Below are 11,914 nucleotides of genomic sequence, written 5' to 3'. Positions count from 1 at the left end.
CGCGGTCGTCGACAGCAGCGGACTCTGGTTGATCTCTATGCACGTCAGCGCCTGCGCAACACACATACCACGCAGTGTACGCGACGTTGGCCGTGTCGCGACTGCCGACGTGTACTCGGTCGACGACTCCATATTCGCACTCGCCAGCGCCATCGTACAGTTCCGAGTCGTTTGGTTCCCGACGCACGAGATGATCGACGCGCATGGCGCCGCCATGACGCACTGGGCGGCGAGCGCTGGCTTGACACTTGGTTGCAGGATACGACAATGAGGACACCACGTGGCAGCGCGACAGGATAAAGCGTACAATGCCGCTGGGTACATCGGTCGATACCATGCACAGCACGGTACATCCTTTGCTTGGGTTGCCACCAAGCGTTCTAAATCCTGTCGTGAGCACCCCTCGTAGCACGTGCTATGGGATGAATGCGAGTAGGGACGGCAACGTGAGGGGCAACCAAAGGAATCATGTTTCCCTTGGGGTCAACGCCCAATGGCCACTCCGCAGCATAATATGCATTAGTGGTAGTCGTGTAGTTGCATGGTCGAGATAAATTGAAGAGCCACGTGCCCTAGGAGGGAGTCGCTCGTTCTAAGATGAGGACTTTGGCAACCGAGAGTCTGGGCCTTCGTCGACATCAAGCATGGCGCCAACATCTCGATATCCGGATGCCCATGAGTATCCGGATACGCTTGTATTATCCGGATTTCCGTCGATCGGCCAGCACATTGCCTTTGCCATGGCCCGCAGCAGCGCGCAGCTCGAGGTCGACCGCCTCAACCTCTCTCTGCACTACGAAAAGCTCCTTCTGGCGCCGCCGACGCGCCACCTGCCCGTGACGATCCTCACGGGCTTCCTCGGCAGCGGCAAGACGACGCTATTGCGGCACATCCTCAAGAACCGCCTCAACCTGCGCGTGTGCTGCTGCGTGAGCGACGTCGCCGCGCTCAATGTGGACGAGCAGCTCATCACCGAGTCCAAGACGCGGACGTCGACCGGATTTCTTATGGAGAACGGCTGCATGTGCTGCCCCGTGCGCCTCGACGTCGACAACACGAACGAGTTCAAGGACGTGGTGTGGCAGGTGCTCAGCCAAGACGACATGACCATGGACTACCTCGTGGTCGAGACGAGCGGCACGACGGACCCGCTCGCGCTCATCGAAGCCATTCAAGCGCGCTTTGGCAAGCTCACGCGTGCCCGTCTCGACTCAGTGGTCACAGTCGTCGATGCCGATGCGCTAGTCGCCGACGCCGACAACAACGTGGCCCCCTGCGCCGTCGCGCTCAACCAGCTCAAGTGCGCCGACGTCGTGCTTCTCAACAAGATCGACTTGCTCCATTCGCCAGGTACGCATGCCTTGGCGTCCGACTCCCTCTCTCTGATGCGATGTGCCAGAACGCAAGGCGCGGGCACAGGAGGTCGTGCGGGCGCTGACGCCGGCCGGCGCGCACATCTACGAGACGACGCACTGCGACGTGTACCTTCCGCGCATCCTCGACATTGCGCCGCCCGAGGGTATCTACAACTCGGTGAGCCACGAGCGTGTCCAGGCGCATTGGAACACGTCGGCGGCCTCGACCTTGCGTCGCACCCAGTACACAGCCAACGCCGATAACGAGCAGAGTGGTTATAATGGTGTTCTTCTAGAGTCGATGGTCGCGCGTATACGCCGAGCCACACTGAATGGTCCACCGAAGTCCTCGAGTCCAAGACGCCCGTGTCGCTGCCGGCGCTGACTGCGTGGATTGGCGCCAAGCTCCCACCGTCGACGCTGCGCGCCAAGGGCATTTTCTATCTCGCGGAAGACCCGCTCCACCGCTACGTGCTGCAGCTCAGCGGCAAGCAACGGTAGCATTTTCTTCCGTATCATGCGCGTCTGATCGCCAAGTGCAAGGCTCGAGATGACCAACACGGGCAAATGGCCGTGTGCGCCGTTGACGCAGCTGGCTGTCATTGGCACCGGCTTCGAGGCGGCGTCCGTACAAGCGGATTTGCAGTCGTTGATTGCGCGTGACGCGCTCGAGTCACACCAAGCGGCGTGTGTTGCGCAGCTCGCTTCCGACGACCGCTTTGAGCTCCTCCGCGCCACACCCAACGAGGTAGTATCTCGGACCTGTGAGCGCCTGCAGCTTAACGGATGGTGTTGCAGGTGCGCTTCCGCCTCGTGTGCCCCGTCAACTCGCTCAACGAAACCATGATCCGACACCACCATCACATTGACATGAAGGCGCTCAACCTCCAATTGGCGACCCAAGTCAACGCGAGCGGCGACGGTGCCCTCCTTCTCGCGCTGCCCGGTGACGATGAAAGCAGTCTGGTGTTGGTCGCGTCGGCCGCGGGGTCCCACACCCTTCTGAGCATGTGGCCGACCATCGATGCGCGCGCCAAACTGATCTTGTACGACATTCGCAAAAAGCTCTCCGAGTGCATGTGTGGCTTCTAACCTTCGACGTCGTCCCACGCCAAGCTCTTGATCGTTCTCTTGTTCGGATTATATCGTTCGTCTTCTTCTTCCACGTGATCCTGAGCCAGGCTCGCTGTAGAGCTTCCTGGGATATCAATGTGAGCCCGTTGTAAGCTGTGGCGTAGAGCCAAGAGGTCAATCTAACGCAAAGAATCAAGTAGATGTTGGGAGCTCATAGCATCGCTGGGCGAGAGGTCTGAAGAGAGATCTACGAGGACGACCCTTGGACAAGAGTCGCCAATACGAAGGTTTTTCTCTTGTTCGATAATTGAACGCAGAGGACGACGTGGCATGCAGTAGACAACTCGACTCGAGGATGGGACTGCGACTTTTGGGCCTCGTGCTCCTCGGACACCTCTCATGGCTCGTGCTCGGCCAGACGTACGACTACGTCGTGCCCTCGGTGCCCAACCCAGCGAACGCCAGCTACGTGCGATTGGACCTGCGTCTTCCGTACGCCACGTCACTGCAAGCACTCAAGATGAACGAGCATACGATGGAGAATATGCTTATGAGCTACCTCAACAACAACGACAACGACACGGCGCTCGTGACGCACGTCGACACGGCCGGGTTTGAAGTCACGACCAACCTCGCAGCGACAAACCTCCAGCCATCGCTCTACTCGATGCTCGACTACGTCGTCTCGATCAACCTCTTTTTGAAGAATGCAACCAACGGCACCGGTGACGTCATTACCGCTCCGACCGGAGCCATGCCGCCAATGGTCAACTATACGAGTCTCGGTCTGGTCGTCGGGCAGATGCTGCCATTGGCGTTGGCGCAGGCCATGTTTGGTGCGCTCTCGCCGTCCATGTCGGCCAACAACGTGCTCGTGAAAGGTCTTGGCCCCGTGACGCCGTTCCTCCCGAGTGCGCCGTACATTGGCATGGACCTCTTGCTGCCGGCGCCGGCCGACGGACAAGTGGCGCTCGACGCTTTCTTCTTCCAATCGGTCGAGTTCGCTGCCGCTGCCGCACTCCTGGGATACCACGCGACGTGGGTGCATGTGACGCAAGCGGCCAAAGCGTCGTGGCAGCCGCTGCTCGTCGTCTCGCTCTTCATTGGTCTCGACAACGGGCTCGTCTCGCGCGACAGCTTGCACTTGGCCTTTGACAGCGCATTGATTTGTGCGCCGATCTTCGAAGCCAACGACTTGACGTTCCTCGGGTCTGGTATGTACACGATGAACCTCACGGCCGACGGCGCCATCACGTCGTGGTACAGCTCGGCGTACAGTCTGCCGTCGCCGCCCAACGTGAGTGTGAACGTCACGCTGTCGTTTGGCATTGCGTTCAGCCTTCGCCAAGTCGAGGCGTATACTCCCGCGATCCTCCAGAGTCTTGCGGCCGACCTCGGAGCGTCCATGAGTGTCGTCGCCATCGAATGCGACGCCAGCGACATTGACACGCCCACGTACATTGGGCTGTCGCTCCGCGCGCAGCCGACGCCGGTCAGCAGCGAGGATGCGATTGCGGCGATGGTCGCGACCAACAGTAGCGCGCTCCTGCAGGATATTCTCACCGCGCTCCAGCTACCCGCAGGCATGGTTGCGCTCTACTTGTCGCCAGCAGCGGCGGGAGTTGTCGCGACACCTTCATTCTTTGATTTCACAATGACGTTCATCCAAGTCGCGCCAACGACGCAAGGAAGCCCCGTGTTTGACCTCCAGCGCGGTCTGTGTGCGCTGGCCGGCGCTTCAAACCGCGCGGTCCTGCCGTCGCAGATGAAGGTGCTCGACGTGTCCAAGCCCATGCACTCGTACACGGTGACGTGGACCGTCCGGGCGTACTTGACGGCAGGCATGCCGGCCCGCGAGACGATCTCGCAGCTCATGTCGCTCAACGCGCCGTCGCGCTTCCTCTTCAACAACCGACCGGACATGAGTCTCCTCACGGGATACCAAGGTGTCAAGTTCAACTTGGGCGCGGACGGGTACGTCTCGTGGTTCAACTCGGTCGTGTACATTCCCCCGGTGCCGCTCACGTCGTCGTTTGCGCGCGTGTGGTTGACGTTCGACGGCAGCTTGAGTCTCCACGATCTGGAGGTTCACGAGACCGCGCTCCTCTCGGTGCTCCAAGCCGCAGCAGGAGTGTTCAGCAACACGTCGGACGTGGCCAGCGTGCACTCGTCGCTTCGCGATGCGAATGCATACGGGAGCTTCAACGTCTCATTCCGGCTCTACGCACCGTACGACTCGATGCTGGCACCTGCGACCACGTTCTACAATGCGACGCTGCTCGACCAGCTCGGGTCGGTCTTTGCGCCCAACCCGGTCCTTGTGAGTGTCTATAACTACAGCACGAGCACGACTAGCAGCCCCGAGCCGGCGGTCGCCCTCACGTCGCCGTACTTTGACGTCAAATTGCAGTACTACGACGCGAACCCTGTCCCGCTCAACACGTACGACGCGTTCTTCTTCCAGCGCATCAAGCTCGCGATCGCGTCCAACCTCGGGTGGAACTCGACCAGTCGCATCATCACGGGCCCCGTCACCAAGGCCAGCGGCAGCTACTTGGTGATTGTCACGATGCACCTCCAGCTCAATGCGACCATGGACCGTATGGCGCTGTCCGGGCCGCTGCAGACGACGCTCGCGAACCATCTCAAGCGCAACGGGGTTGGCGACGAGTTTGATTCGGCGATGCTGGACCTCGGCGCAGACGGCTTTGTCGTACCGCTGAGCTTTTACCAAGCGAGTGTGCTCGAGACGCCGCCGGATGCCATCTCGCCCAACACCTACCTGCGCGTGACGGTCTCGTTTGCGAATGTGACGCTCGCGAACCTGACAGCGTCGCTGCCGACGCTGACGACCATGTTGGGCTACCACGTCGGTGCGAATGCGACGCAGATCTATGATATCCACACAAACGCGCCGTCGGCCGCGCAGGCTGCGTACTACGAGGCGCGTCTCTTGCTCTTTACGGACGCCAACGACACGCAGCAGACGACCAACATGACGTCGGCGCTCGTCAACCCGGCCGTCATCAATGCCGTCGTGGCGGCATCGCCGGGCTTGCCACCGTTTGGCCTCGTCGGCGTCGAGCTCTCGACCGGGCTCGCACCGGTGGCCGCGCCCATCGGTCCGTACGTCTTCTTGTACCTGACCTTGTACCAGGAGTTGTCCATGACGTACTCGGCGCTCGACTATGCGCGCATCAAGCTCGCCGTGGCGGCTGCGTCGGGCATTCCATCGAATGCGATCTCGCTCCTCAAGCTCTACAAGCCGTACAACTCGAACGCGATGCAGTGGACCTTCCAGTTGCCGTTGGCGGATGGATCCAACGTCGGTCGCGACGCGGTCCAGACGCAAGTCCAGCTCAATCTTCCGCAGTCGCTCGCGGCCGTCGAGTGGCCGACGGCGCAGACCATCTTGGGCATCCAGCTCAACTTGTATGCGGATGGCTACACGACGTACGAAGTGACGTCGTCGGGCGACCTCTTCGTGCCACGCCAGTCGTACCCACTCTTGGACGGCAGCTTTGTGCACGTGACGCAGCCGTCGCCGCCGTGCAACGCGCTCTTCTGCCTCCAGCTGGCGTTCACGTCGGCGTTTGTGGAGGTCCCGTATGTCCTCGCGTCGTACGAGACCAAGCGTCCGCTCTTCTCCAACGCGTTTGCGCCCGGGGCCGTCGCGCCGATCATCGATGCGAGCAATGCGACCGTGTGGCAGATTTGGCCGTCGGCCGACTCGAACCCGTCGCGCATCGACGTTGTGCTGCACTTGACGCCGCCTGGTTCGTTCCAGAATGCCTCCGACGACCTCGTCGTGCGCGTCATCGCCCAGTACGAATGCTATGCTTGTACAATATTGTCTAACGATGCACATATAGCATGATGAGCCCGACGACGGCCGCGTCGTCCGTGACGGTTGTGAGCCACTCGGGCGAAGAGAGCGTCAACTACTACAGTGCCATCATCGCCAACAACGTACTGAGTCTCAACCTCAGCTTGTATCCGGCGTCGCCACTCACCGATGGAGGCAACCAGACCTTGAATCTGTTCACGCTTCCGTCCGAGGCTTGCGCCTTGTGCCAGAATTTGCTCGCGCAGTCGAGCGACGTCTACTGCATCCAGAACCAGATTCTGACGCCGAATTTCCTCACGCAAACCGTTCAAAACTACCTCCCGGGCTTCACGCGCGACATTACGCAAGCGCTTTTGCAGTGCCAGAACACGACCTCGGCGAATGCGTGGGCGGATTTTCAGATTGCCGCGTCGTGCTTCCTCCACTCGGGGTGCCCGCTCGCGCCGTTCTTGCCAAATACGACCAATATGGCGGTGCTCTACTCCAACGACCCGAGCCACGCGGTCCTTATCATGGCGTCGACGTACGAGCTCCAGCTCCAGATCGAGTTTAACGGCATTGCGATCACTCCTCTTTTTACCGAGACAAGTGACGTCGCCGCGCTCAGCAACACGCTTTCCCAGCAATTTGCAGCGACTGGCGTCGTCCCGACGGTCTCCAAGAGCTGGAACCCGTCCCAGAATGCGTGGACGATCCAGATTGCGTACCAGAATCTCATGAGCTCGCTCCCGATTCTAAGCGTGTACAACCCGAACGCGCGTCCGCAGCCGCCCGTCTCGATTTCGACCAACGTCGCACCGTACTACGCGGTCGAGGTCCTCCCGTACAACACGGCGTTCTTCTCGTCGATCGCGACTGGCCAAAGCGCCGAGTGCGCCAAGGCGAACGCGCAGCTCTCGGCGCTGAGCAAGACGTACCCGATGGCCTACGACTGCTTGGATTTGCCGGCGCTGGCGGATCAAATGGCGCGCAACGCAACACTGTGGTACAACAACTCGCAGTGGGACGTCTCGGACATGGCCGCAAACTGCCTCGGGAGTCTGCCGCCGGCCAGCGCTGCGCCGCTCGTCGATGTGCTCCAGAGCTTTATGGAGTCGGGGTGCCCCGTCGCGCAAGTTCCCTCGGGCAACATTACGCTGTCGCAGCCATTCTCGTCACGCCAGCTCATTCGTGCGCCGCAAGGCTCGTATGTGAGCCTCTGGGTACGAAAATTTGTGATTTTGGGACGCAGGACATGACCATCTTGTGTCGTAGGTGCAAATGGGCAGCCAATCGATGGACTTGGGGAATATCGTCGCGTCGACGGACCCAAAGACGCTGTCCATGCCGCTGACGACGCTGCTTTCGGCGGTCACCACCGGTGTTCGAGTCCAAATTTACTCGACTCCCGAGTTTGACCCGATCTCGCAAGAGATGAGTGTCTACTGGTACATTCTGCTGCAGTACAAGGACCTTGTGGGCCCCTTGCCGCACCTCGTGCTCAACTCGAACGCGCCAGTCTCGTCGACGGACGTTCCGGCGCCGCTGAACCTGCAGCTGACATTTGCTCCTGGGCCGCCGCCGCCAGGCCCGACCGCGTCCGGGATGGGTCTGACCCCGATCCGTACGCGCCTCGAGTGCTGGCATTCGACACTCAACTGTTGATTGTAGCCGAGTGCCGAGCGTGTAGCGACAAGATGGAGGCGTGTCGCAAGAGCGCCGACTGTTCCGGGGCGTTTGCATGCATGGCCAACTCGTCGGCGATCTTTGACAACCCGTCCATTTTGCTCAGCACCACGTACCCGATGGGCTACACTGCCAACCTGACGAGCAACTTTTCTTCGTGTTATGCCCAGCTCGGCGTCTCGTTTGCGGGCTGGCAGCAGCTCACGTCGGCGCTGCGCTGCTACATGAACACGTCGTGTCCGATCACGGAGGACGTGAGCTCGACCCGCATGGTCTCACTGCAGCCCAACAACGCGACGCAGACGATCCAAATGCAGACGTATGAAAGCGTGACGCTCATGGTACGCTGTCCCAACTAGCGACAAAGTCTTATCGATCCCATCTAGTTTTCGGTCAAGGGCGTGACGCTGGGCGCTCTCTACAACGTCAGTGCTTCTGGCTCTGGTTTCATGACGTTTGAGGCGCAGCTTTGGTTTTTGAGCAACTTTACCTCGTCCATCAGAGCGTACTCGTACACGACGCTCGCGGCCGCGCAGAGTCTCTGGACGCTCGAGCTCACGTATGGCAACTTTGTGGGCCCGCTGCCGACTATCCAAGTGTACCGCAACTACGATTACGTCCGCGTCTCTTCGCCGAATGCGTCGGTCGCCCTGCAGGTCGTGCCGTACAACCTCAAGTACTTTGCAGCGGGAGCGCCAATGCCCATGGACATGTTCAAGGCCACCAACATGACGTCCAGTACGCTCCCAAGAAACGCTATTCAACAACTCATCTTTTGTGTAGTGTGCGACCAGTGCCGCGCCTTCTTGCAGACGTACTGCGGGCCCGATCCGAGCTGCCAACAGCTCATGACCGACTTCCAGCGCAACATGAACCAAACAATCCTCAGCATGATCAACGCCGGCAACGGAAGCTTCATCGACGTCTCGGATCTCATCGCGCGCAGCGTACCAGCGGGGACCCCGGCGCGTGCAGCGTCCGTTTTTGGTCTCTACCACTCGTGTCTCTCGCAGTATCAATGCCCACTGGTCAAGACGCCACCGAATGCGCCGTTGGTGCCCGTGCTTGTCGCGAGCACCGAAAAGCATGTCGCAATGATCTACAACACATCGGCCGCCTTCAACCTCACGGTGACGTACCCAGCGTTCAATGTGACCATGGCCATCGACAGCTCCATGTCGCCCGCCGATCTCACGTATGCGCTGGCGTCTCAATGGAACGCATCGATGCCGCCGACTGCGTCGCTCGGCTGTTCGAATCTGCCGTGCTACTTGACATTCGATTTTGCGCACGCGATATTGCCGCTGACACTACCAGACGTCGTTGCGGACGACATCTACGTGTCCGCATACAAGAAGAGTGCGTCGCAAGTGCTTCAGCTCTTCCCTTCCAATACCACGGGGCTGAACCTGGAGATTGCCCAGAGCCGTACGTTGATGTGTTAGCATGTATTTCGTCTGAGAACGCCGGACTAGCGGCGTGCAATCGCTGCTTGCAGTACTTTGAAGCGTGCTACAGCAACCTCTCGGGCTGCACCCGCTTGCTATCGTGTGCGAACGCCGACAGCACGACGCAGCAAGTGCGCAACGGGTCCCTCGATGTCACAGCGGCTTCGCTCTACGCCAAGTACGGCAGGAGTGTTGCGTTTTGCCTCACGGATGAGTCATTGGCAATGGTGACTCCGTTCCTCGCGGCATCGAGCTGTTTGGCGGCCAACAAGTGTCCGGTGAACGTGACGTTGAGCCAGATCTCGGCTGGTCGAAGTCTCGTGCCCTCGGTGACGCCTGGCTACCAGAAGATCCTCGTCTCGGGGGCCCTCACGGCGTCCGTGAGCCTCGACATTTCTCTTCTCGGCGCCTTTCTTGGTCGTATTGAGTCCATTTCGCTCTACTCGTCGTCGTCCGTGCTCGCGAGCCAGCTCCAAGCGATGTTCAAGTCTTTGGGCACTGTGTCTCTCTCGACGTCGCAAGAAACCAACACGATGTGGTACATTCAGCTAACGTACAGCAACTACATTGGGCCACTGCCAACGCTGACGATTGCCACGTCATCGCCCGTGACCGCGTACGTCATCGGTGCCAATTCGCCGTCGCAATACTACGAGGTCGTACCGCTCCATGCTGTCCAGTTTGGGTTCCCGTACCAAGCGGTGCCGACACAAGCCCCGATGACCACGTCACCGGCGCCGATGCCCACGTACGGTACCAACCTGTTTCCATCGGGGACTCCAACCAACAACACGGCAACGACAAATGCAACAAAAACCATGGCCACTGGTACGCGCTTTCGAGTTGAATCTTGCTCACTTTTTTCTAGTTTGCGACCAGTGCGAAGCGTACTTGAAGGCAAACTGCCTCACGGATACCGACTGCACCTATCTCTTGTCCAGCTTCCGGGCGGCCATCAACGCCAATGTCTCGGCGCTGCTCGTCAACAGCGCGCTCTTTTTGCCAATGTCGATGTCGTCCGTGCTCTTGGGACCTCAAACGCCGTTCACGACCACGTCGCTCAAGTCGATGACTCGATTTGCGCTCTACTACTCGTGCATGAGCAACTACCAGTGTGCGCTCAACTCGACAATGGTCAACGGTATACCCAAGAACGTGGTCCTCTCGATGACGCCCGAAGTCCACGTCGTTACTGTGCCCAACACGACCGTGACCTTCAATACAACCATCTCGTACCCATCGCTCAACGTCTCGCTGGTCGTGACGAGCAGCGCGTCAAGCGGGCTCAATTACGCGTTCCAGTCGGTCTGGGGCGTCTCGCTAACGCCCACGGCTGTGCTGGCTTGCGATCTCTCGTGCAACGTCACGCTGACATTCCCGAACCTTGCGATTCCGTTGTCATTGCCGAGGGTCACGTCACCGTTTGCGACGACGACCGCGACGCGCACCGTGCAGGCCAGCCATATGTTGATGCTCTTGCTGCCGACGACGGTCACCAAAACGGCCCTCGTGCTCAGCGGTACAGTTTGATCCTATGTTCTTGAGAGACTCATGGTCTCTGTAGCGACCTGCAATGCGTGCGTGTCGCAGTTTAGCGCATGCACCGCCGACGCTGCGTGTGCCAATATACTGAGCTGCTGGCGCGCGAATGCGTCGATTGCGTCGACCCTCAGTGCTCTTCAAGCGTCACCACAGTTGTCGTCTGTGAACGCGACGGCCAATGCTACCCTCTGTTTTGCCAACCAAACCTTTGCGAGTGCGAGTCCCTTTCTCGCGGCGACGAGCTGCCTCCTGCAGAACGGGTGCCCTGTCGCCGCCGACCTGAGCCTCGCGGCCAACATCACGTCCATCTTGGCCTACCGCATGATTGTGCCAACGGTGACGACTGCGATCCAGACCATCTTCTTGGACACGACCAAGGACGTAACGTTGCAGCTGAGTCTTTTTGGCTCGAGCGTTGGCAGCGTGTCCAATGTGGCCTTGGCAACACCGACACGGACCATCGCGGCGTTACTACAGACGTTGCTCGGCGGCATGGGGCAAGTGACCGCTACATCTGCCTCCACAAGCCAGACATCATGGAGCCTCACGCTGTCATACGCGAACTACGTTGCGCCGCTACCAACGATCACGGTGCTCGGTGCGTTTGAAAATATATCGTCCGCGCCATCGAGCTGGCTGTACAAGGTTGTTCCGCTCAACATTTCAGCGTTTGGCTTTCCGTACACGTCCAACTGGGCGATGCTGTCGGATTCGATGCAACGATGTACGCATTATTATCCTGTCGTGCTGCCACGTGGTGTCCTCACTGTCGTATCCTGTAGCCAAGTGCCAAGCCTGCGCGTCACTCGCCTCCCAGTGCGCCATGTCGACGCCATGCGCGTCGATCGTCTCGTGCGTCGGGAACCAAACGACCGGGAACTTTACGACGGCGCTGGCGAGTGGGGATATGGAGTCGTCGCTCGAGTACACATCGGCGGTCGCGAGCTGCACGGCCAACGTCGCGTACACTGCGTGGTATGTGT

The 11,914-nt window shown here is 59.8% G+C and overlaps 2 protein-coding genes across 2 annotated transcripts in view; both read left to right on the top strand.

Annotated features, from left to right (window-relative positions):
- The first annotated feature begins 724 nt into the window (after positions 1-724).
- On the top strand, positions 725-2,706 carry SDRG_09074 (hypothetical protein). The gene is made up of 5 exons (XM_008614986.1): positions 725-1,350; positions 1,400-1,598; positions 1,652-1,852; positions 1,899-2,103; positions 2,154-2,706. The coding sequence occupies exons 1-5, from the start codon at positions 741-743 to the stop codon at positions 2,445-2,447; spliced, it is 1,509 nt and encodes a 502-aa protein (XP_008613208.1). The 5' UTR covers positions 725-740; the 3' UTR covers positions 2,448-2,706.
- Positions 2,707-2,742: 36 nt separating this feature from the next.
- The window catches only part of SDRG_09073 (hypothetical protein), a gene marked incomplete at its 3' end in the record, with an annotated part of 9,335 nt that continues 163 nt past the window's right edge, over positions 2,743-11,914 (top strand). The window contains exons 1-10 of the mRNA XM_008614985.1: positions 2,743-6,254; positions 6,302-7,478; positions 7,531-7,879; positions 7,927-8,282; positions 8,328-8,679; positions 8,725-9,369; positions 9,417-10,217; positions 10,258-10,908; positions 10,954-11,655; positions 11,714-11,906. Of these exons, the coding sequence (XP_008613207.1) occupies positions 2,785-6,254; positions 6,302-7,478; positions 7,531-7,879; positions 7,927-8,282; positions 8,328-8,679; positions 8,725-9,369; positions 9,417-10,217; positions 10,258-10,908; positions 10,954-11,655; positions 11,714-11,906 (8,696 nt within the window). The 5' untranslated portion in view covers positions 2,743-2,784. The remainder of the gene's footprint in view (positions 6,255-6,301; positions 7,479-7,530; positions 7,880-7,926; positions 8,283-8,327; positions 8,680-8,724; positions 9,370-9,416; positions 10,218-10,257; positions 10,909-10,953; positions 11,656-11,713; positions 11,907-11,914) is intronic.

Source organism: Saprolegnia diclina, assembly GCF_000281045.1.
Source record: "Saprolegnia diclina VS20 unplaced genomic scaffold supercont1.28, whole genome shotgun sequence".
Taxonomy (NCBI): domain Eukaryota; phylum Oomycota; class Saprolegniomycetes; order Saprolegniales; family Saprolegniaceae; genus Saprolegnia; species Saprolegnia diclina.
This window is presented reverse-complemented; position numbering and strand designations above follow the sequence as displayed.